Genomic DNA, 24,937 nt, shown 5'->3' on the forward strand with positions numbered 1-24,937 from the left:
GCTACTGAAAGCTGTCTTTCACTAAAATAAATATGTGATGAAGACTGTTTATCACATACAAGAGTTTTTGAGTGGTTCAAGTGTTTCTAAGTTGGCTGAGATGACACTGATAATGCACATGCACGAGATGCCCTTCAACATAAAAAAGGATGAAAATATAAAAAGAAAGGTAGGTAATTTGAATCGATCTCACCTTGGTTGAGTATTTAATTGACTGATTGATTTTTATTGCCCAAAAGCAAAATGTTTACAGGGATGTAAAGCTTGTATAAGCAACATCAATAAATGTACAAACAACAATGACAATAAATACACAAATAATTAATCTATGTTAGAAATTATGCTCACAGAAATCTTCCATTGTATAAAAACAATTCTGAATTAATAAAGTTCTTACAAATATCTTAAATTTTTTCAGCTCCAGACTCTTAACTGACTCTGTTAGTTTATTAAATAGCTTTACAGATGTGTGCTTGAAGCTGTTTAGAGTTTTGGTATATGAGCAGTAGTCTTTTCTTACATCATTACAGTGTCGTGTGTCATAACTATGTACACCAGAATTCAGATGAAAACTAGACAAGTTCTTTTTAATGTACAAGAGGCATTGAAATATGTATATACATGGCAAGGTCATAATACTAAGTTTAATAAATAATTCTCTACAGTGAGTCCTAGGTGGTACTTTACATATCAGTCTGACAGCTTTTTTCTGGGCTGTAAATAAGCATTTTGAGTAGCAATTATTTTCCCACAAGATTGTCCCATACGTCAAATGATAGTGAATATAACTATAATAGACAGAAAGCAAAATTTTCTCATCTACTGTTGCTTGTAATTTTCTGAGCTTCTGCTGAAGCTGTAGGAATTGACAAAGAATGCATAAGACAAATTTTAAACAACCAGTTTAGCATTAGAGAAGTGTGTGTAAAACTGGTGACAAAAATTCTTACGATTCAACAAAAAGAATCTTATGAAAATGTTTGTACTGACAATTTGAATACTACTGAAAATGATCATAAGTTCTTGGAAAGAGTGATGACATGAGACAAATCTTGTTTCTTCATTTATAATTCAGAAAATTAAGTGCCAGTCCATTTACTGGAAGGGCCAACTTCACAAAGAGCAAGAAAAGCTCACATTAGCAAATCATGATTCAAAGCAATGATAAAGCCAAATTGTGGAACAAGTAATGCACCAACTCATACCACATTGTCTGTTAAGAGGTTTTTAGTGATGTACAGCATCCCACTGTCAGACTACCCACCTTATTCACTTGACCTAGCACCATGTGACTTTTATCTATTCCCCAATGTCAAATCTACATTAAGAAGAATAAGATTTCAGTATGCCGAAGCAGTGAAAGAAAATGTAGCATGTGCCATCAATGAGCTCACAGAGGACTACTTCTAGCACTGTTTCCATGAATGGAAAACTCACATGGAGTGTTTTCGGATAAAGGAGGGGAGTATATTGAGGGTGACAATAACTAAATATGTACGTTTTTAAAATAAAATGTTTCTCAGCAAGAGTTCCATTATTTTATTGCCACACCTCATATTGTAGATGGATACAATGTGTATTTTCTTCAATCACTGAGGAGAATTTTATGATCAAAGGATTTGTGATAAAACTATTTAAGAGTGGAACTAATTGATTTGAAAGTCATACAGAGAACCTAAGACATATTATGTCATGATCATGATGATACTTAGCACTTTAACCTGAATGGTTGTATATCTTTGTACTCACTAACTTTAGTATATTCAGGATTTTCCTTCATCACAATAACACATATGATATATATGTGTAATTTGAAGGCAGGCATAAGCGACAATGGAATAAGCTGAACAAAACATATGTTTCACACTGTGTTATAAAATGATGTGTCATGTAGAAGATGGTTTATGAGCTTTGTTATGTCATTGGTTCAGAAGGAGCTTTTGGTGACATATAGTAATATATGCAGATAATTGACCTGCTGGGGTTCATGTACATATGATATATATGTGTAATTTGAAGGCAGGCATAAGCGACAATGGAATAAGCTGAACAAAACATATGTTTCACACTGTGTTATAAAATGATGTGTCATGTAGAAGATGGTTTATGAGCATTGTTATGTCATTGGTTCAGAAGGAGCTTTTGGTGACATATAGTAATATATGCAGATAATTGACCTGCTGGGGTTCATGTACATATTACGTGGAGGTATCTGTTTACAGTTTTTCAGTTGATAGTTGTCTGATTGACATTATAATGTTCCGTTAGCATGAATGACTGGCATTCTCAAAGAATACTGCTCCACTTCTCATGGTGGACTGAAGTGGAGTTTTGGCTGCAAATTATGTAGTTTTAAATGTGTTAAACGCATTTATAGTTATAGATCAGGCTGAGGCAATATACATTGCAACCCTGGACTTGCTTTATGGCTCAGGAGAAATCCGGGCAGAAGCTAAATGTGTGAAGAACTGACTTATATGAAGTTGCTGATAAGAAAGATTATAATAATTAATGAAATATTTCATAAAATGTAGCCCAACTCATATAAAATAGTTTCCACATATTTTGATTTTCAGCTGAGACTACAGGAAATAGATGTTGTGGTTATCTAGGGTGTCTAGCATAAGTCACTGTGTAGATGAATGGTTGAATATTTGCTTTGTGGTTGGAAATAAATGCATATTTCAAGGGATGATGAGCATATTTAAATACATGCCGAATAAAATGATGAATTCCTTGTAGATAGTGTTATATTTTGAAATATGTTGAAGACAATGGTTTACTGACATATAATCAATGTGGATTTAGAAAACATTGTTCTTTTGAAATACAACTAGCTCTTAACTCACACAAAGTGTTGAGTGCTATCAACAAATGATTTCAAGTTCATTCCATATTTTTAGATTTACAGAAGGCTTTTGACATCTCACCTCACAAGTAGCTTGTAATCAAATTGCATGCTTATGGAATATCATCTCAGACACACAAGTGGATTCGTGATTTCCAGTTCTGGAGGTAACAGCTCATAGTAATTTATAGATTAAAATAGAAGTGATTTCTGGCACTCCAAAAGGTAGTGTTATAAGCCCTCTGGTCTTCCTTATCTATATAAACAATGTAGGAGACAATATAAACAGCTGATTTAATTTGTTTGCAGATGCTGCTGTCATTAGCTTCTAGTAAAGTCATCAGAAGATCAAAATCAACTGAAAAACAATTTAGATATGATATTTGTATGGTGCAAAAATTGTCAATTGACCCTAAATAATGAAAAGTGCAATGTTTTCCATAGGAATGCTCAATCAGTTAAACTTCAGCTACTTGATAAATCAATCAAATCTGAATTCAACTAAATACCTAGGAATTACAATGACACACAACTTAAATTGGAAAGAACACATACAAAATGTTGTGGGGAAGGCAAACCAAGGACTGCACTTTATTGACAGAACCGTTAGAAAGGGCAACACATCTACTAGAGAGACCACATGAACTATGCTTGTCTGTCCTCTTTTGGAGTATTTCTGGGTGGTGTCGGATCCTCAACAGATAGGATTAATGGAGTACATCGAGAAAGTTCCAACAATGGCAGCATATGTTGTACTACTGAGAAATAGGAGGGAGAGAGTGTCATGAACACAATACAGGATTTGGGGTGGACATAATTGAAACAAAGAAGTTTTTTATTGTGGTGGGATCTTCTCATGAAATTTCAATCACCAGTTTTCTTCTCTGAATCTGAAAGAATTTTTTTGTTGCCAGCCTACACAGAGAGAAATAATCATCATAATAAAATAAAGGAAATCAGAGCTCACATGGAAAGATATAGCTGTTCGTTTTTTCTGCATGCTGTTTGGGAGTGGCATAACAGAGAATTATTGTGAAAGTGGTTTGATGAACCCTCTGCCAGGCACTAAGGTGTGATCTGCAGAGTAGCTATGTAGATATAGTAGACTGCTTCAATAGTAACTTAAAAAGATGAGGACCTAGTTTTTGTGTTTTTTTAGTTCACTGAATTGTGTCTAGAGGGAGTATTCTTTGAACTACTATATATTCTATCCCTGTGTTATTGGACAGTGAGGAAAAAAAGGAGGAAGGAAGATGATGGTTTAAAAATGATTTAGATCATTTGAGACAGAAACAAAAGTTAGGGAAATCATACAAAACCAAAAGCTTGATAGCCTGATAGTGACTTAAACTCTACTTCTTTGAGTCTAGTGTACAAAATGCTATGCCACTTTGATCCATGTGAGCAAAGAGTAAAATGAGTTTGCTGGCGTAATTGTTATTGCCATGGTAAGGATAAGATCATGATTACTCTGTAATTCCAACAGCAAAGTGCTGCTTTCTGTTTATCATAGTAGAAAGTCAGTGTGAACCTCTTTATGGGATGCGGATAACATATTTTATAATCTATGTACATCATAATTTGTATCAAATCTGGGAAGTAAGAACAAGTTTCACAAACAAAATTTAGTCCTTAAAGGTAAAGGGAAGGTTACCTTCCTTCTTTTCATATTTTGTATCCTTGCTTTATATTTTTCACATTCACTTCTTCTTCAGTTTTGATGGACCTAGTTTTACCTTGTTTCCACTTATGATAAATTAACAGCTCATGCATCAGCTGATTTATCTGCATTTTACTGAATATGAAGCTACCATTCATTTACTGGGGATACACACAAGACTTTGTTAGGAAAATTAACTTTCAAATGATACCTACTCTACCGTCTAGAGGAGAGAAAGGATGAAGAAGGATCACTTAGCTGTGCACATTTCATATGTTTATGTACCATGACTACAGGAATAACTTATTCTTTCTTCACCTGTAATGTTTTCAGATTATTATTCATATCTATATTTATTTATCAATCACTGATAATGTATATGATATAGGTTTCATCAAGTATATACACATAACAAGTAAATATAATTAGATATATACATAAGTGACAAGTATACGTAATGAATAACACAATAAACAATATTAATAACTGGCTAAAGAAATAAATGGATTAAAAATGAATGATGTAATTTACTACCTATAGTAATATTCAGCTTCCCATTTAACTGAAAATAGTTGTCAAGCATATTAATTTTGCACATTGGTGTTAACTGACCTTTGCTACATTTCATTTTCATAATCATAATAACTTTTTTTTGGGAGATCCACTTTTTTTAAGCTGCCCATTTCAGATGTTTCTTTAAATAATTAGGGTCATTTATTATACAAGGTGTTTATGTGATGATGTTATAAACTTTCAGGGCTGATGGACAATGGTAGATGTATAATTTTGAGGTAAGGGACTCTGGTCTGGAAACGTCAGAGTCGAAAGTTATAAGCAGTTATTGTTGTGATTCCTCTGACAGTGGAATACATGCACCGGTTCTGTTGTTGCTAAGATTGTAAGGTAGGCGATGTCCTGGGGTGGTAGTATGGACCAAAACAAGAAAAAAATGTGTAGTAAACACAGGCCCCAAATGCCCATAGCTCTTAAAGTATGCATTTTAAAAAACACACAGAACTTGCAGTAGAAGAGATGTGTTGCACAGTATTGAAGATAAATACATTCTTACTATCTTTCAAGACCATTTCAGTTACCTTTGAAAATGAAGATAATAGTGATACTGGTCTACAGTTTTCTGTTTAGCACTAAATGTGAAAGGATAAGATCACATTTTACAGTAAGGAACAGTTGAAGATGGTGATTGTTTCTATCAGCATGACAATGTACCCTGTCATAAAGCTGTTGAGGCAATGGTTTTTGGGCAGTTCCTGAAATGGACTGGCCTGCCCAGTCCTGATTTGAGTTGAGTTAGAATGTCGACTTCACTTCATCCCCCAGTGTCTAACTTCACTATCCTCTTGATTTTGGCTCTTGAGGAAGAATGGGCTGCCATTCCTCCACAGACATAAACACTTCATTGAAAGTGTCCCCTGTGGAGATCAAGGCATCATGAAGGTGAAGGTGGACACAGCCCATATTAATGTTCGGTAGTAGGTATTTGGACACTTTTGAACTGATAGTGTATATCTGCATTACATATTCATATGGTAAGCAGCCATATTCAGAAAGCATGCATTCAATTACATACAACATTACTGTATAAGGTCTTTAGTGTTACACATATTAGTCATTAGGGGCCAGGTATAAGATCTGATATTCAAAAAGAAAGAGGAAATACTCAGCAATAGAGTGGTAAGTCAGTTTGTTCATATGGCTGTGTGAATGATAACCCAAACTTACATCTTTCACGACTTTCAGATAAGGAGCCCTCAGATAAATTCACAGTTGGCAGAAAATTATTTTTGTATTAGAGTAAAGGATGTTATTATTAGTTTAACATACGAGTTAAAGCAAAGTATAAATATTTTCATGCAAGGGTGTTTAGCCAAATAATACTATAAGAAGTGAATAAAACAGTCTGAGCTTGAAAATTCTTCAATTATTGTAGAGCTTACCCTCCTATCAAAAATATATCCACTGGATGCATCATGAGCGTATTTCCCTTCATGTAAAGGAAATGCTGCCAAATATGTTTTATTGTTGAGGAGTCTGCGGATGCCGCACTGTAAAGTGATTTCAGTTTGTATCTTTCTTTTTTAGCATGTTATCAGAATATGAATTTAAAAAAAAAACATACAAAATAAATGTGATGTAAACAACAATATATCTGAAATGTTGCAGCTAATGAATTAATTCACATGTAAATATTATAACTGTGTCATTATCCGAAAGCATTTCCAGTTGAAATAGATAAAAATGCCACTTTGACACTGTGTAATAAGGCTTTGCATCTAAGATGTAGCTTTTACTGCAAAATTATTATGGCAAGGAATAAAATTTTGCATGCAAAAGAACAAGGTGAAAATTTCTCAGCTTTGTATTGAAAACTTCTTTTTAGGTAAAAAAAAAGTTCTTATTTCTTAATTTAGTTTCCTTTTAGATCAGTGTAGGTCATCCCCATCATTCCAATGAGTAGGAACTGCGATTCTGATAGGTATGCTCAATACCAATTTACTACTGCCATAGCATTTTTTTTGCCTCAAAATATATACACACACAATTTCCTTTGCATGTGGGGATGAGCAGAAGTCAGAGAATCCCAATCTGGTAAATAGGTTAGATGTTCCAACAATTCATACTCCAAAATCTTTTGGTTTTCTCATTGGTAAATCATAAATTGTATACCACTACATGTCCAAATAGCTTGTAATAGTATCAAGTGTAGAAGTATGAAACTGGAATTTGGTTGCAATAATTACACATCTGTTGTTTGGAACTGACAAATAGTATTTTATTCAAAATCATCTCCACTGTTATTTATACGTTTCTCTCACCTCTCCCGCACGCTGTGAATGCCGCGTCCAAAAAACAAGTTGAAGCGAACCAGTCAGTGGGCCATTTTTGCACATTTTCATATGAATTGAAGTGTTGTTCAGCAAGAGCATGCCACAGTGATGCAAATAGATGATAATTGGACAGAGCAAAGGCTGTAAAATACGCCAAAAACCCTAGTATTTCACAAATGAATGCCTCGGTCGTTTCCCTGAGCTGTTTTTCTGTGGGTAATTGGCGTTATCATGATGCAATATGACTTTGTGTTGCTTTTTTCCATATTCTGGTCATTTTTCACATAATCCTCAATTTAAATCAATCACTTGCTGTTGTTAGTGATCAGTGTTAATGATTGCACCAGGTTTCAGCAGCTCATAAATATGACACCCTTCTGATTCCACCAAACACAGAACATTGTCTTCTTTCCAAAGTGATTTGATCTCACAGTGGATGTTGATGATTTGCCTGGATTCACCCATAATTTATGGTGCTTAGGATTCTTAAAAACATCCATTTTCCATCACCTGTCACTATTTAATGGAGAAACGACTTTCTTTTGTATCTTATGAGCAGCATTTCACAAATGGTCTTTCGATCTGCTTGCTGTCTTTCGTTCAGTTCATGTGGAATCTATTTTCCCACTTTTTGCACCTTTCCCACGGCTTTCAACCAAAGAGAAATGGCTTCCTGCATCACATTCAATTGTTCCACAAGTTCCTGTTGAGTTTGAGTGTCATATTCATCCAGTCAGGCCTGCAATTCATTATCTTCAAACTTTTTCGGTTGTTTCCCACACTTGTCATTTCTCACGTCAAAATCAGCACTTTTGAATTTTTTGAACCACTTGAAACACTGTGTTTTCCCAAGATCACGTTCGCCGAAAGCTTTGACAAGTATCTGATGTGATTTTGCAGCAGTTTTCTTCAAATGATAACAGAAAACCACTATTGTCTGCAAATTTCAGTTCACAGGCACAAAACTCGACACGTTTATGGGTCTGAAACAGATACCGATGTATGGAACTCGGATTACTTTGTGTCGACATTCGTCATCAGCCATTACAGGATGCAGATGGTGCTGCAGATGCAGTATCATGGGGCCCACACTGACATCTAGCACCATCTATAGCAAAATTCCAGTTTCGTACTTCTACACCCAGTAATCTACAGACAAATAAAACTACTACCATTTCCAGCACCATCTTTGTAGATAAGTACATTGTCCTATTCGAAGATGATTTTCTTCTTTGTTTCTTTTGCAGTCATGGTCTCTACCTACACATTTTTTCATTTAGTTCATTCAGAAAAATTTCACAGTATTAAATAAAAATCATTTCAGATCCAAAAATTGGCCATGATCTTTCTTGTAGACAAAATATTTGCTACATCTCCTACTTCCAAGCCATCACCCACTACTTCGATTGCTGTTTCCTTTATAACACAACCCACTTCCACAGCAAACTTTCTAATGTATGCCTGTGCAGTGACAATTAACTTAGAGGTAGCTGGTTTGAATCTTGCTGATAGAAGAAATGTTCAGCATCAGTGTTGGGGAAAAGAAGTGGTAGTGTAAGGTTCCTGATCATCAAAATTTGTCCCAATATCCTGGATTAATTTACAAATCTCTTCACAGGGTCTCATGAAGTGAGCGTGTGTGACTTTGTCAGACAGGGACATCAAGCCCAGCAGTTCCTTTGATGTTATTCAAGAAGAGTAGACCATGTGCCAGCAAAGGATTTTACCTTTTTCCTTCTCTCATTTTCACACTATGCACATGTGTGCATGTGCGTATACACACATGCACGCACGTGCGCACACACACACACACACACACACACACACACACACACACACACACACTCTCAAAAACACATTCATTGGCAAACAAATTGACAAACAACAGACACATCTGAGACACAATTCTCATACACCCCATGTGTGCAAAGGGAAAAACTCCTTCCATATTAGGTGCTGGACAATGGATTGAGGTCTACCACCCAACAATTCTGTAAGAATCTTTCACTTTCCTTTTACAGTACATGAAGTGATGGACCCATGTATCATCTGCAGCAATAAATCATTGTACAAAATCAGTAAGATAAAATGCACAAAACAAAGAATTTCACTATGGTGCAGTATTTCAGTTTATTCATTTATATGCAATATGCACAACAAATTTATTTTAAAAAGCATGTAAAAGAATTCTATTCTGCTTATGTATCGACATTTATCTTTCATTACTGCACAGAATGTCCCAAAATTTTTTAAAATAATTAATGGTAGCAACACTATCTCTGAGGTAGGCTGAGCAACTTTTTTCTTGTGCTAATATAAGCTCAAATGTGTTTCATTTTCTTTTCTCCATTGCTTAATATATATGCTCACTTCTTACTAGTAAACTCTGAACCAGGCCTGGCATGGTTTTAACAATTAAAAGAACTCTACTCATTAACCTATTGCCAAGCAAAAACTGTAGATGAGCAATTTATTTTAAAATATGCAGTGCTGGATATTAAAATTAAAACAGAGAGCAAATAATGAAATTTTACTTATCATATGTATAAAATAAAAAGCAGGATACATGATTAAATTTGTATGTCATTTTGGGGTGTACATGTTATGAAATTTGCCACCTTTAGCAATGACAACAACAACAACAGCTCCAACCCAGCTGGGCACCAAATCAAACTGAACCTGGATCACAGAAACCGCTACATAATTCCATGGAGCTTTAACTCTACACCAGCATAGCGGCTCATAAGTGGTGATGCATCAGTCTCTCAGCAAGCCATGACCATATGTTCTCAGAAGGTGACAGATGTGAAGGATGTGCCAGCCAGGGCAACAGTCAAACAGCCTCTTATTGAGGTAGGTCAGATTAGCACAGGCAACATGCTGACTTGCATCATTTTGTTGAAAGACAGACTCATGAAAACCTCAAAGATAGGGCACAGAAATGTAATCGATGCTGTACAAATTAAAGACTATGTGTACCAGAGGTGACTGTGTTATGTACCTAATGGGATTCCATACCCCACATGAGTTGCGGGGCTCGTATGACAATAACAAATGCAGTCTGGCAGTAGTCATTCTTCTTGGAGCTCCACACAGGGATACGTAAAACCTGATGCTGCACTCAGAACCAGATCGCTTCTGGACAGACAACATGGTGACACTCTTGCGTCCAGCACTGTAATTTGGTGCACCACTGTTGGTGCATTTCTCTCAATATCTGTGTTGAGGTAAGCTGCAAAAATGTTTGCCACACAGACCATCCATGGTACTCCAGACATGATCACACTGTCTGTGTAGATCTTTGTCTTGCTGCAAATTATCCCATTTCATGACTCATGGTACATGACTTCACTGTATGAATCTGCACACTCGAGTCAACAATATGTTTGTCTTCTCAAGGATTAATCATGTGCTGTCACTGAGATCCTGCCTGACATGGGGTATTGCCCTCCCTAACACATCAGTTCCATTTTTGCATCACAGTTGTGAGATTCTGACTAATGTGACCAGCAATATCCTGGAACACCCAAGCATAGCCTTAATATGTCACAGTCCTGCCACTATCAAATTTTGACAAGAGCTGGTAGATATTTTGCCTTCTTGTGTGGGTCATTACGTGACCTTCTCACAACCAATATTCAAATTGACATCTAAATTAGAAATCTGCTGCATACCCTTACCTTACATAAAGAATGTAAACATCATTAGTCCTAGCCACTTTATCGGGTTGTGTTGAAATATGAATCATTTGCACACTCCAGCATGCAGTGCGCTTCATGACAACCTGACATTTGAAGAATGCCACATTCATGGTATTGTAAATTTAATATCCAGTGGTGTATAATCAGCAGAAAATGAATTAGTGAAACACAGCTAGTGGTATGTTTCTCCATCTCTTGCCTTGATGATGGCAACAGCACAAGACATTGAAGTAATTGGGGAACCATCCTGATTCATGACTGTTCAACCGCTGTCCATAACTCATAGAAATTAATCACAGCTAGTTCAAAGGGGCAAGCATATTGTTCAGTGGTGTTCCAGATATGCTCAACAGAACTGAAGACATGTGACTGGAGGGTCACAGACACACCCCATTTATTTACAGAATATTCCTCTAACTATTATGATATTTTGGGAACAATGGGGCTGTGCATTATCTGGATGAAGGTATAGATTGCCATCTGATTGTGATAGGCAAGCAGATGCAAACAGTTAGATAGTACATTTTTTAAATGTTCACATGCAAGAGACGATGGCTGACATGTCAGTGGCTTCAAGGTTAACTTTTGCAAGATCAACAAAGCTGAAAGTGGTGTAAAATCAGTGATGTGTCCTTAAACATAGTAAATCATAAAAATTGCTACATGATGAAACAAAATGAATTCATTAAGCATGATAAAACACAAAAATTGTTCTATGATCAAGTAAAATGAGTTTAACATACCTTCTCACTTTCATCATACTTTGTTCTCATCATTACTTGCCACACAACAAGGCTTCTCTGAGCTGAAGTGTAGAAGAGTTCTCTTTCCTTCACTACAAACCTTCAAAAAAGAAAAAAAAATCATATTAAAATATTTATTTTTATTTATTAGTGATCCATCTTTAAGCAACCTCATGTAATTAGTATCATTAGTAATTTTAAAAAATTACTTTGAGGGTTGTCAATTTAAGCCTTTGACTGCTGGAGGCGCGCAGTCCGCTTGGCACCCTGAGGCGCTGCGGCCTGCACTGTCATCCGTATACCTGCGCTAATGTGGCTGAGCCTCGAGCTGCCGCCTGGGGCAGAGCGCCCCTCGCTGCCCCACCCGCCCTGTGCTGAATATTTCAGCAGTGACTGCGACTCCACGTGAAATACTGTGTCCTCTCACGGCTCATACAGAATACTCGTAAATGCTCTCACTATGTAGTTCCCCTGCAGGTGAATTACTACAGAATCAAACTGTCTGGTAAAACTATTTTCCATCACCAAGAATGATATCTTCCTTGTAGTTTTCTTGCACTATTTTTGTAGATCATGCCGAAAGCGACGTGACTAGTTAGCTTTACATCAATAGTTTATTGTTCTTTCTTGGATACTCGTTTATAATGTCTGCATTTATCTATGCGTTCCTCACTGTACTAACTCAAGAAAGAATAAAATAAGCCATAGATTCTAGATTATTGTACGTTACTTTTGTTGTTCAGAACATTCTATTACGTCGTTTATAGGAGAAAGCGACATACAGATCATCTTTCATATCGCACTACAACATCAGAATTTACTCTGAGCAACAGTAAGAACAATTTTACTTCACGTCGTTAAATTCGTATTCTGGTGTGGTAAGAAATTTCACATGGCCTACCGTTTGTATCGCTGAATTGCCCAAACACTTGTTGCGCTTTGTAATTACCTGATTATGTGTAATTTTGTTTCTTTGACGAAATTTGTACAATACTTGTGATTGTTACACATAAGTATTCAACAGATTTTCCAACATTTGAAAGCTGTGAAATCTCTGTCTTTTTGTTAGCACATTAAATTCACTTATAGAGAAAATTCAAAGTCGTGAACTGTAAATTTAGGCGTTACTTTTACACTTTGTGAAAATGTTTCCCATCCTTCTTTTTGATCCGGGCTTTGGACCAGCACTGGCGAAGTTAAAAACATTTTTGTTTTGTTTTTTCCTTTTTATAATTTTTTTTCGTCATCGAAGTTTTTTTTCTGATAGCGTTATTGTATTCGTTCTATGTTGCAATTAGTAATTCTGTTTTGTGTGTTATTTTTCAAAACAGGGTATGACACATAATGGTACCTTGCAAGTTTTACATTCGTACCTGCTTTCTCAGCGCACTTTTTGTTTCCAGCAAACAATGCATCTAGCGTTAGCGCACTTTTCTTGGATTGCTCACTTGTTATAATGTCTGGAAAATGCCTTCCCACAAATCTTAGAGGGTTATCATCAGAACACCTTTCTCTGCCAGCTTTTCTGCGCTCTAACTCATACGTTCCTGTAAGTTCCCTAACCAGTGACAGATGAAACTCTGCTGTCACCATTTTACGACCTATTAGTGATCTGTGTTGGACATGAGCATTTAAAACACACAGCTCTAGAACGTGAAAATATAACTTTTTATACCACTTCATTGTTTTCCATATACTTCCGACAGAGCTAAGCAGCATATCAGAACGGTCAACTGCTCCCATATTAAAGTTATAATCTACAATGCTTTGTGGTTTCTTAATTTTTTCTCCAGTATTCCTGTCAATCTTTCCTGTGTCAGCCATTTCTGTGGTGTTAAATGTGGTCAACATCCACACTTCCCTTTTGTCACACCACTTTATAGCAAGCATTGTATCATTACACATCAATTGAATATCTCCATGTTCCAGTTTCTTCTAAAGTTTCGGCATGTTGCGTCTGTTCTTACAGATAGTACCACATGCGTTGGTCCCATGACTGTGAAGCCAGGCAAACAAGTCTTGGCTTGAGTACCAGTTATCGACATATGTCCAGGTTCTAAATAGGGCTTCATAAGTGTAGCCACTATGTCACCACTTTTCCCCAAATTGTGGACCTCAGTTTCTGTTGATGCCCCTGTATAAACAATGAAATCCAAGACATAGCCAATCTTACAATCACATAACACAATTTTTTTTATACCGAATCTACTCCGTTTCAATGGAATGAATTGTATGAAAGATAAGTGTCCATTGATTAATAACAAACTTCCTTCAATACAGAGTTTCTGATGTGGATTAAATGCACAACGGAAAGCTGTACGAACTTTATTGACAATGTTCCTAATTTTGAATAATCTGTCTCCTCCAGTATTGGCAGAGTTGTCACTGTAATGTAACATTCTCATAAGTAACAAAAAGCGGTCTCTTGACATGAGTTCACTAAAAATTGTCGTATTTAGAAGAACATCTCTGGTCCAGTATTCGCTAATTTTCAGTTTTTTCACGCGAGGCATCAGAAGACAAACAGCTATGGAACAATACATTTCTTCATATCCAGGATCTTTCCACTTTGAGATTCGAGAATGCACTGATTCGGGAGTATTCTTCTTAGTGAATAAATAAAACCGATTCGTTTCGTCAGCTATATATATCATCAGTTCTTGTGTAAAGAATAGCATGAAAACTGACAGAATACTTGACTCATTCCTTATTTGACACACATTTCCCGTCAGCATATAATCAAATGCGTGATTAACTGGCTGAAAGTCATTTTCTTTCCAGTCAAATATATCACTAAGACGTGCTTTTTTCGTAGGTGTTTCACTATCACTTTATGATTCTTTAGATTCAGAACAACTAACATCTCCTGTTGAAACATGAGACTGCTTTGACAGCCATGCTGACGAGGACGGTTTATGAACAGAGCTTTCACTCTCTGTGGAAAAGCTATCACTTTCGTCAAAATCAAGTAGTTCACACTCACTGTCACTCCTCGTAAGAATCTCCATGATTTCTTCCTCAGTGCAACCATGACATCTCGCCATTTTCCTTGTAAAATATAGGTCGCGAAGAACACTGGCCAGCCGCTGTGGCCGTGCGGTTCTAGGCGCTTCAGTCCCGAACCGCGGGACTGCTAAGTTCGCAGGTTCGAATCCTGCCTCGGGCATGGATGTGTGTGATGTCCTTAGGTTAGTTAGGTTTTAGTAGTTCTAGGGGACTGATGACCTAAGATGTTAAGTCCCATAGTGCTCAGAGCCCTTTTTTTTTTTTATTTTTTTTTATTTTGAAGAACACTGATGTAAATTCCGATGAACAGTGAACTGTAGTGCAGAGCCTAGGCTCACAACAGACAAGCTAGCGGCCAGAACTGTGAAAGGCTACTGAGACATGGGACAGGAAGTCCGTTGTCCGAGTTATCTCGTCATCATCACTCAGGTAGCGGCGCGCCTATACCAACACCGACTCAAAGTCGATGTTGCCTTTACTCGTCATCAGCGCTCAGGGGCCAGCAAGCGAGTGCGACTTAACTTGTCAACAGCGCTCAGGGGAAAACCTGCGGCCGTGACTATACTCGTCATTAGCATCCAGGGAGCGGCACGCAGCATGACGTGTAAACTCGTCAACAGCAGTCAAAGGGTTAATGTTTGCTAAGTCAGACTGTTTTAGACTATACAGTTATAGTTTTCTTCTACATGCATGAGGCAACAGTAGAAGAAGAGAGATGGGACTGTTAATACATTTAACTGTTTGAGATAAATCATAGAAGATATTTTAGTTGTGGAAATTCCAGATATGCACCTGATGGCCTTCTTCAGCTAGATGTCAGAAGAATTATTCTACAAAATAATCTTATATCTTAGGTGGCAGTGAGAGAAAGCATAAAGAAACTAAGTAACTGTTTTCAGAAACACATGTGTATAGTTTACTCAAAAGATATATAATGCATGAGAGTTTTTAAACAACAGAAAGTTCAGGATGGAATGGACCTTTGAGTTGATCACTATACCTCCCTTCACATTTTCTTATTTTACGGCATCTTTCTGCACCACATGTACTTTGTTGCATCCCATACGTCCAATAACATCTGCTGCCCTCTGCCTTTTTTCATATCCATCCACTAACATGCATCCCACTCTATTGTCATCTTTTTATTTACTTTTTCTCTTTGATCTCATTGTATTTTATTTTTCACCATAGAAACTACTTACGCAAATTCATCTTTTCACTATTTTCATCTGTTTCATCTTTTTTGTGATTTTTCACATGTATTTTTATGTAATTTTACATATTTTTACAAGTTTTTAGCCTCAAATATGGATCTTTGCACCTTCCATGGTCACCAATACAGAAAACATTTCCAATCCCTAGGCAGAACGTGCAAGTCGCGGTGGTCTAGCGGTTCTAGGCACTCAGTCTGGAACCGCGGGACTGCTACGGTCGCAGGTTCGAATCCTGCCTCGGGCATGGATGTGTGTGATGTCCTTAGGTTAGTTAGGTTTAGGTAGTTCTAAGTTCTAGGGGACTGATGACCACAGATGTTAAGTGCTCAGAGCAATTTGAACCATTTTGAACCTAGGCAGAACCCAGTCCCATATATTGTTGTCTAGCTCATGAAATCACCCCAAATGGCATGAGAATCAAATTCCCATCTCTAACTGCAATGCCTCCTTCCATAATGTCCTCTATCTGCTCAAATTCCTTCAGCCCGTAATCCTCATCAACCTAGTCCTGCAGAACCATATAATTCTAGCCCAAACGTCCCTGCACTACCTCCTCTGCATCTTTAAGATTCTCTTGCTCTGCAATCCCAAATTCCTGCATCCCATCTCCCAGATTGAAACTCTTTCCCTTCAGAAAACAAAGCAGCATGCCCGTTAAAAAAACAATCCAACCTGTTCATCTCATACTCTTGCCTTGGACTACCACTATCCACCACCTCTACAAGATCCACCATCGTACCTCCCCTCTTCCCCCCCTCCTGCCCCACCCCACTCTCACACAGCAGCCAAACCAAGCCTTACACACCTACTACACTTACCATGCCCTCGGAAAATCCCTCTCACCGTACAGAACTCAGAACTGAAACAAACCTCTAATGCAGTCATGAAACTGTTCTTCAAAAGCCTCAGCCAAACAGAAGTATCAGTCTTTTCCAAAGACTATAGCTTTTACGCCTCCCAAATTCAATCATGCTGGGCTTCTTAAAGATTTTCTTTCCTTCTCCCAGTCCCTACAGTGGAAACATTTTTTACCACCAACCCTACCAATCCAAAACCAATACTGAATCCTGCCTCACTCAGTTTACTCCTCCATTTAACCTTGGTCCACCCTTACTGCTGTTATCATTATTTGCTGCTAGGCACATAAATTATTATATATGTGGTGTCTGTTCTTTCATACACCACGTATACATACCTGTGGATAATGATAACTTCATATACAACAATGGAAAATCCAGGATGGAATATAACAATATTGTGAAAAGAATAGTTGCTACTCACCATGTGGCAGATATGCTGAGTCGCAAATAGGCACGACAAAAAGACTGTCAGAAAATGAGCTTTTAGTCAACAAGACCTTTGCCAGAGGTAGAACACACACACACACACACACACACACACACACACACACACACACACACACACACACACACAAACGCAACACACAGACACATGACCCCAGTCTCTGGCTGCTGAGGCCCCACTGCAAGTATCTGCACCTGATGGGAGAGGCAAACGGGTGGTAGGGGTAAGGAAGAGGGGGTGGGGAGGGGTAGGCATAGCAGGGCACAGGTGGAGGATGGTAAATTGCTAGTTGTGGGAGTGTACAGGGATGATGTTGAGAGAGGGTAAGGTAGCTAGGTGCAGTTGGATGGTTAGATGGAAGCAGGGGGAGGGGGGTGGTTAGCAGACACGGAGAGAGGTAAAAAGACTGCGTGTGGGTTGGTGGAATAGAGGACTGTGTAGTGCTGGAATGAGAACAGGGAAGGGGCTAGAGGGTAAGGACAAAGACTAACAAAGGTTGAGGCCAGGAAGGTTAAGGGAATGTAGGATATAATGCAGGGAGAGTTCCCATCTACACAATTCAGAAAATCTGTTGTTGGTGGGAAGGATCCAGATGGCACAGAGCATTGTGTTGGGTGGGACGCTTAGCAATGTTGTGGTCCAGCTGTTTCTTGGCCAGAGTTTGTCAGTGGCCACACATGTGGCCACACATTCCCATGTAGAATGCAGCACAGTGGTTGCAGCTTAGCTTGTAGGTCACATGACTGGTTTCACAGGTAGCCCAGCCTTTGATGGGGTAGGTGCTGCTTGTCACTGGACTGGGGTAGGTGATGGTTGGAGGACAGGTCTTGCATATAGGTCTGTTACAGGTGTATGAGCCATGAGGCAATGGGTTAGGAGCAGGAGCTGAGTAGGGATGGACAAGGTTGTTGAGTAGGTTCAGTGGGTGATTGAATACCACTGTGAGAGGAGTCAGAAGCATATTTCTGATTTCAGTGTACAATGAGAGTGGGCTGAAATACTGGGAATCCTTCCAAAACACTCAGAATCCCAAACCCCTCACCTGCTTCAGATGCAATGATGACAACTTCATGATCTGGATCAAGGGTGAGGACACACTATTCACATTCCTCCAGGACCTCATGACCTTCTCCCATATTCACTTCACCTGGTTCTATTCAACACAACAAGCCACCTTCCTCACTTTTGACCTCCACCTCAAAGATAGCTACATCAGTACCTCCATCCACATCAAACATACCAACCACCAGCAATACCTCCACTTTGACAGCTGCCACCCGTTCCATACAACCTAGCTACCTGTAGTCATCGCATCTGTAGCAATTAGTGATCCCTCTCAAAGTACACGAAGGGTCTCACTGAGGCCTTCACAGACCATAGCTACCCACCACTCCTCCCCAAGCTTGTACAAAACAGATTTCCAGTGGCCTGACCACAGAGGAGCATTCCCTATGTGACTCATAACCAACCAGGACTGGAGCAACTGAGTCACATTCTCTGCCAGGGTTTCGACTACCTCTCATCATGCCCTTAAATGAGGAATGTTGTACCCACTACCCTTCCCACCCTTCCCACAGTGGTATTCTGCTGCCTACCAATCATACACAATAACCTCATCCATACCCTGCTCCCAACCCGTTGCCTCATGGCTCATATCCCTGTAAACGACTTAGATACAAGACCTGTTCCATAGATCTTCCCAACACCACCTACTCCAGTCCAGTCATAAGTATCACCTATCACATCAAAGGCAGGGCTACTTGTCAAACCAGTCATGTAGACTACAACCTAAGCTGCAACCACTTTGCTGCATTCTATGTGGGCGTGTCTGTCCACATGTGTGGCCACCGACGAACTGTGACCAACAAATAGCTGGACCACCCCATTGCTGAGCACAGTGGCCAACGCAATGTTCTTCATTTCAATGGTTGCTTCACAATCTGTGCCATCTGGACCCTTCCCACCAACACCATCTTTTCTGAATTGTACAGGTGGGTACTCTCTCTGCAATATAGCCTATGTTCCCATAACCCTCCTGGCCTCAACTTCGCCGGCCGGAGTGGCCGAGCGGTTCTAGGAGCTACAGTCTGGAACTGCGCGACCGCTACGGTCACAGGTTCGAATCCTGCCTCGGGCATGGATGTGTGTGATGTCCTTAGGTTAGTTAGGTTTAAGTAGTTCTAAGTTCTAGGGGACTGATGACCATAGATGTTAAGTCCCATAGTGCTCAGAGCCATTTGAACCATTTGGACCTCAACTTCCATTAGACTTTTGGCCTTAGCCTCTAGCCACTTCTCTGTTCCCATTCCAGCACTATACAGTCCTCTATTCCACCAACTCACACACAGTCATTATACCTCTCTCCTTTTCCACTAACCCCCCCCCCCTCCATCTAACCTTCTGACTGTACCATCCCTCCACATCATCCCTGTATGCCCCCACAAGCAGCACTTTACCATCCCCCACCCATACCCTGCTATCCCTCCTCCTTCCTGCCTCAGCATCCACGTTACGCCCACCACCTGGTTAAGTCTCCCATCGTGCACAGCTGCTCTCAGTGGGGCCTCAGCAGCCAGAGACTGCAGTCATGTGTTTGTGTCTGTTGGAGCTCCAATGAAGACCTTGTTAGGAAAAGCTCATTTTCTGACAGTATTTTCATTGTGCCTATCTCCACTGTCAGAGACAGCAAAGGACTTGGAAGAGCAGTTGAACAGAATGGACAGTGTCTTGAAAGGAGGGTATAAGATGAAAACCAACAAAAGCAAAACAAGGATAATGGAATGTAGTCGAATTAAGTTAGGTGATGCTGAGGGAATTAGATTAGAAAATTAGACACTTAAAGTAGTTTTGCTATTTGGGGAGCAAAATAAGTGATGATGGTCAAAGTAGAGAGGATATAAAATGAAGACTGGCAATGGCAAGGAAAGCGTTTCTGAAGAAGAGAAATTTGTTAACATCGAGTATAGATTTAAGTGTCAGGAAGTCGTTTCTGAAAGTATTTGTATGGAGTGTAGCCATGTATGGAAGTGAAACATGGATGATAAATAGTTTAGACAAGAAGAGAATAGAAGCTTTCGAAATGTGGTGCTACAGAAGAATGCTGAAGATTAGATGGGTAGATCACAAACTAATGAAGAGGTATTGAATAGAATTGGGGAGAAGAGGAGTTTGTGGCACAACTTGACCAGAAGAAGGAATCGGTTGGCAGGACATGTTCTGAGGCATCAAGGGATCACCAATTTAGTACTGGAGGGCAGCATGGAGGGTAAAAATCGTAGAGGGAGACAAAGGGATGAATACACTTGGCAGATTCAGAAGGATGTAGGCTGCAGTAGGTACTGGGAGATGAAGAAGCTTGCACAGGATAGAGTAGCATGGAGAGCTGCATCAAACCAGTCTGAGGACTGAGGACCACAACAACAACAACATCTCCACTATATGGTAAGAAGCAACTATCTTTTCATGATACTGATAACTTCAATACAGATGCACACTACATCTGACTCTTGTAGGAATCAGCTGACGCTGCAAGCAATGAGGGTAATGGACAGCAGACATTACATGTGCAACAAGCTGAGAATGTGGACTGCACGAGAAGTGTGCTGGGATAGCTGAAGTGGTTAACTCCGCCACTCACATAAAGATTGATATCCATGTTTGAGTACCAGTCTGGTACATTTTTTCAACTGATGCTGCTGGTATTATTTCAGTGCCAGATTGTGGCTGAGGTCCGAGATATCCTTATGTCATATATGTTAGAGATCAGAAATGGAGCATGTATGAATCTAAAGTGTGGGCTGCACACTTCGCAAATCAACATGTCAATGGTACATCAGGCAGTTACATGGGTCTTCTTTTGTTCCCACTGTAGTTTCATGAGTATGAAAAGTATGAGAACTGTGGCACTGTAGTTATTTCATACTCATCACCTCATTCTCTCTTACTGAAGCATGCAGGAGTGTAAGGCTAGTCATGATTTATTGTTAGTACAGAATATGAGTACATGAGCTTGCTGCTATAAAGTAGCACACACAGGGCAAAATTACCAATTGTTGGGCTCAGGTGGCCTTTAATGAAGCTGCATTTTGTGAAACTGTGGAGGGTGTAAGAGTAACTGATGCAAAGCACACAGTTGCAAATGAGCTCCTTTAGAGGAAGAGTGATATCTCGAGTAAGTTTCATGCTATAGTACACACTTCAGACAAGAAACAGAAATTTTTTGCCCAATTCAATAAAATGGTTCTTTTCTTGAATGAGACTTTCACTCTGCAGTGGAGTGTGCACTGATATGAAATTTCCTGGCGGATTAAAACTGGGACCGTTGCCTTTCACAGGCAAGTGCTCTACCATCTGAGCTACCCAAGCACGACTCATGCCCCATCCATCTTTTCTTGTTTATTCTTCCTCTGCCACAAGAAAACATATGTATTGCATCAAATGGAAACTGGGCACAAAGCAACATCACTATCATATCCCTGCAACAAAGAAGTGTGCTACTTCTACGTTCTTTTGGTCATTGCAACTTGCCTTTATGGATTAACTATGTTTTCTAACTTATCATTCATTTCTGAAATTTATTTTAGTAATTAATCACCATTTAGAGATTGCACTTCATCCTCCTGGTATTACTTGTCTGAAATAACATAATATAAATCTTTGTGAGCTACAAACTTAAACTGTTAGCTGTAAATCACTTGTAGGCCTGCTCAGCTACCACCTGATAAGAGTGAGTTTAAGTATGCATGTGACCAAAAAAAAAAAAAAAAAAGCTGTTACTGAACTAACCTTTTAAGTCATTGGTAGATCATTTACGTAGGTTTAGATTTATTTTGCTGGAAACACCATCACAGTCACCAGAACTACAATGTTTTAGTGACCAGATGATTTTTTAAACCACCTAAGGAGCAGTATTTTTGAAACTAATGTATGTTGGCATAATCTGAACAAGTAAATCTAATGTATCTGTATATGGTTGTAAATGGCAAGATGGCGTCGAAGGTAACAGTTCGAAATGTCTCTCCACAAAAACGTAAATTTTTCGACAAAAAAGAAATCGTGTGAAAACTGCAAGGGCGAAATTACGAAGCTAAATGAACGAATTAGTAGCCTACAGTTCCTAATCAATGCCCTGAAAATAGATATTACTAAAATTCAAGAAAGAAGAACCGAAGTGAACACGCCACGTTTTCTGCAAGATAGTTCGACAGTTTCCGAAAAGTGGACAAAGGTGAAGTGCAGCGGCCGCAGACAAAAAGTACAAGATCAAGAGAATTGTGAAATAAATGTAAGCTTCGTGCACGAGAACTTATTTCAAGTACTTTCCACAACAGATTGTGGAAGTGCAGTGTTTAGTGATAGTGGTCATGAACCATGTGAAAAGCAAAAGGATCTTGCAAATAAGCCAGAACAAAAGAATTCGTTGACGCAGAAAAGATAGTTCGACAGTTTCCGAAAAGTGGACAAAGGTGAAGTGCAGCGGCCGCAAACAAAAAGTACAAGATCAAGAGAATTGTGAAATAAATGTAAGCTTCGTGCACGAGAACTTATTTCAAGTACTTTCCACAACAGATTGTGGAAGTGCAGTGTTTAGTGATAGTGCTTATGAACCATGTGAAAAGCAAAAGGATCTTGTAAATAAGCCAGAACAAAAGAATTCGTTGACGCAGAAAAATAAGAAATCCGACGTAAATTTAGTTAACAAACATCTGCCGACCTTATGTAGTTCCGATGGATTATCGGCTTGTGTGAAAAAGAAAGAGGAAATAAACAGCGCAGTTAGGCCTACATTTTGTAGCTCCAAAACAATTACAAAAATCGAAATATATTCAGACAGCCAAGGGCGAAACATAGCTACTGACTTTCGTAATAAAAGCAATGTGAACTTAACTTCCATGGTGAAACCAGGTGCGAAATTCTGCACAGCAACTGCAATAAGCCACGAAAAAATTCCCACATTAAGCAACAAAGACTTTGCCGTTTTCCTGCGGGAACAAACGACGTCGCAAGAAACGAAAAACAAGATCTGTTGCTTTCACTAAAAGGGCGGCTGTATGAACTAAGATGTACTAACGTCATTGTATTTTCAGTACCACATCGTCATGACCTAGCGGAATGGTCCTGCGTTAACAAAGAAGTGGAAAGTGCAAATAGTGAGATGAAACACATATGCAGACGATTCGAAAATGTGACTTTCATTGATATAAGCAAAGTAGGAAGGAGATTCCGTACTAGACATTGTTTCCCCTTAAATAGAGTAGGAAAAAATTTCGTAATTGCAAAAATAATAGAAATAGTAAATGCCAAAACGAAAGTAAGTTGTGACTCTTCAAACGTAATTCCCCTCAAGGACAAGACCCACAAAATACTTGGTGAATCTGAAAACGAAGCATCGCCACTACAAGACAAGTGTGATGTTCTGACATCGCAAGAAAACACCCCAAGTGCTAGCAGTTCACAAGGAAACATATCAATAACAACAGAACCAACACCTGAAGTATCAGAAACAGCTACACCATCATCATCATCATCATCATCAACAGCAACAACAACAACAACAGAAATGACAGCATCAATGACACCGGGAGCTACACCAGCAGCAGCAGCAAGCAACTCCCCATATCCCAGTGAACGACCTACAAGGTGCAGAAAACCTGCCCTTCTGGAGGATTTTTGGTACCTCGCCAGGGCAAGGAACGGAGTATGACACTGCAAAATGTAAATACAAATGTAACCAGTTCTCATCCTCATCACCTGCAGATTCTAAGCTTAAACATTCAATGTCTTAGAAATAAATCATTAGAACTTGAGGTAGCTATGAACAGTGCAAATATTGACTGCATGTGCATTGTGGAGCATTGGTGCAGAAGTTTTGAACTAAGTAGCATTAATATTCATCCGCTCAAGTTGGCAAGCCAATATTGTAGAAAAAATACCAAAAATGGAGGTGTATGTATATTTACCAAACCAAGTATCAGCTATAAAAGAAGGTGTGAAGCTGAATCATTGAGTGTGGAAAATCATTTTGAAGCTGCAGCTGTGCAGTTGAATGAAATACAGGGAAAAGTCATAGTCATAGCAATATACAGACCACCTACTGGTGATGCAGACATATTCTTTAACCAATTAGAAATATTGCTTAGCACTCAGTTCACCGATAGAGCCACTGTAGTTGTGTGTGGGGACTTCAATACTAATCTTATGAGTGAAAGTAGGCTAAAAGACCAGTTCCTAAATCTGTTATGTAGTTTCAACCTGCTTCCACACATACACACACCCACAAGAATAACAAATAATACAGTCAGTCTTATTGATAATATATTTTCAAATGTAGGACGCACAGAAGTTGAAGTAACAAATACTGATTTGGGATTATCAGACCACAATGTTCTTGTCCTTTAAATCCCTTCAAGGCCACTGAAAGAGAAAAAAACTCACTTCTTGCATAAAAGAAATTTTTCTACAGAGAACTGTGTAGAATTCATAAATATGCTAACTAATGAGGCTTGGGCAGAAGTACTATCCCTAACAAATACAAATGATGCATATAACACATTTTCTTCCATTTTCATGGGATATTTTGAAATGTGTTTTCCAAAAAAGCTGTCAAAAATTAGG

General features: G+C 38.8%; 1 protein-coding gene across 1 annotated transcript in view; it reads right to left on the bottom strand.

Annotated features, from left to right (window-relative positions):
• LOC126161888 (anoctamin-4-like) overlaps window positions 1-24,937 on the bottom strand; it is a 312,156-nt gene that overhangs the window by 134,351 nt on the left and 152,868 nt on the right. The window contains exons 8-9 of the mRNA XM_049918028.1: window positions 11,799-11,898; window positions 6,464-6,571 (exon numbers count right to left, since the gene is read on the bottom strand). Of these exons, the coding sequence (XP_049773985.1) occupies window positions 6,464-6,571; window positions 11,799-11,898 (208 nt within the window). The remainder of the gene's footprint in view (window positions 1-6,463; window positions 6,572-11,798; window positions 11,899-24,937) is intronic.

This window comes from Schistocerca cancellata, chromosome 2 (genome assembly GCF_023864275.1).
Source record: "Schistocerca cancellata isolate TAMUIC-IGC-003103 chromosome 2, iqSchCanc2.1, whole genome shotgun sequence".
Taxonomy (NCBI): Eukaryota; Metazoa; Arthropoda; class Insecta; order Orthoptera; family Acrididae; genus Schistocerca; species Schistocerca cancellata.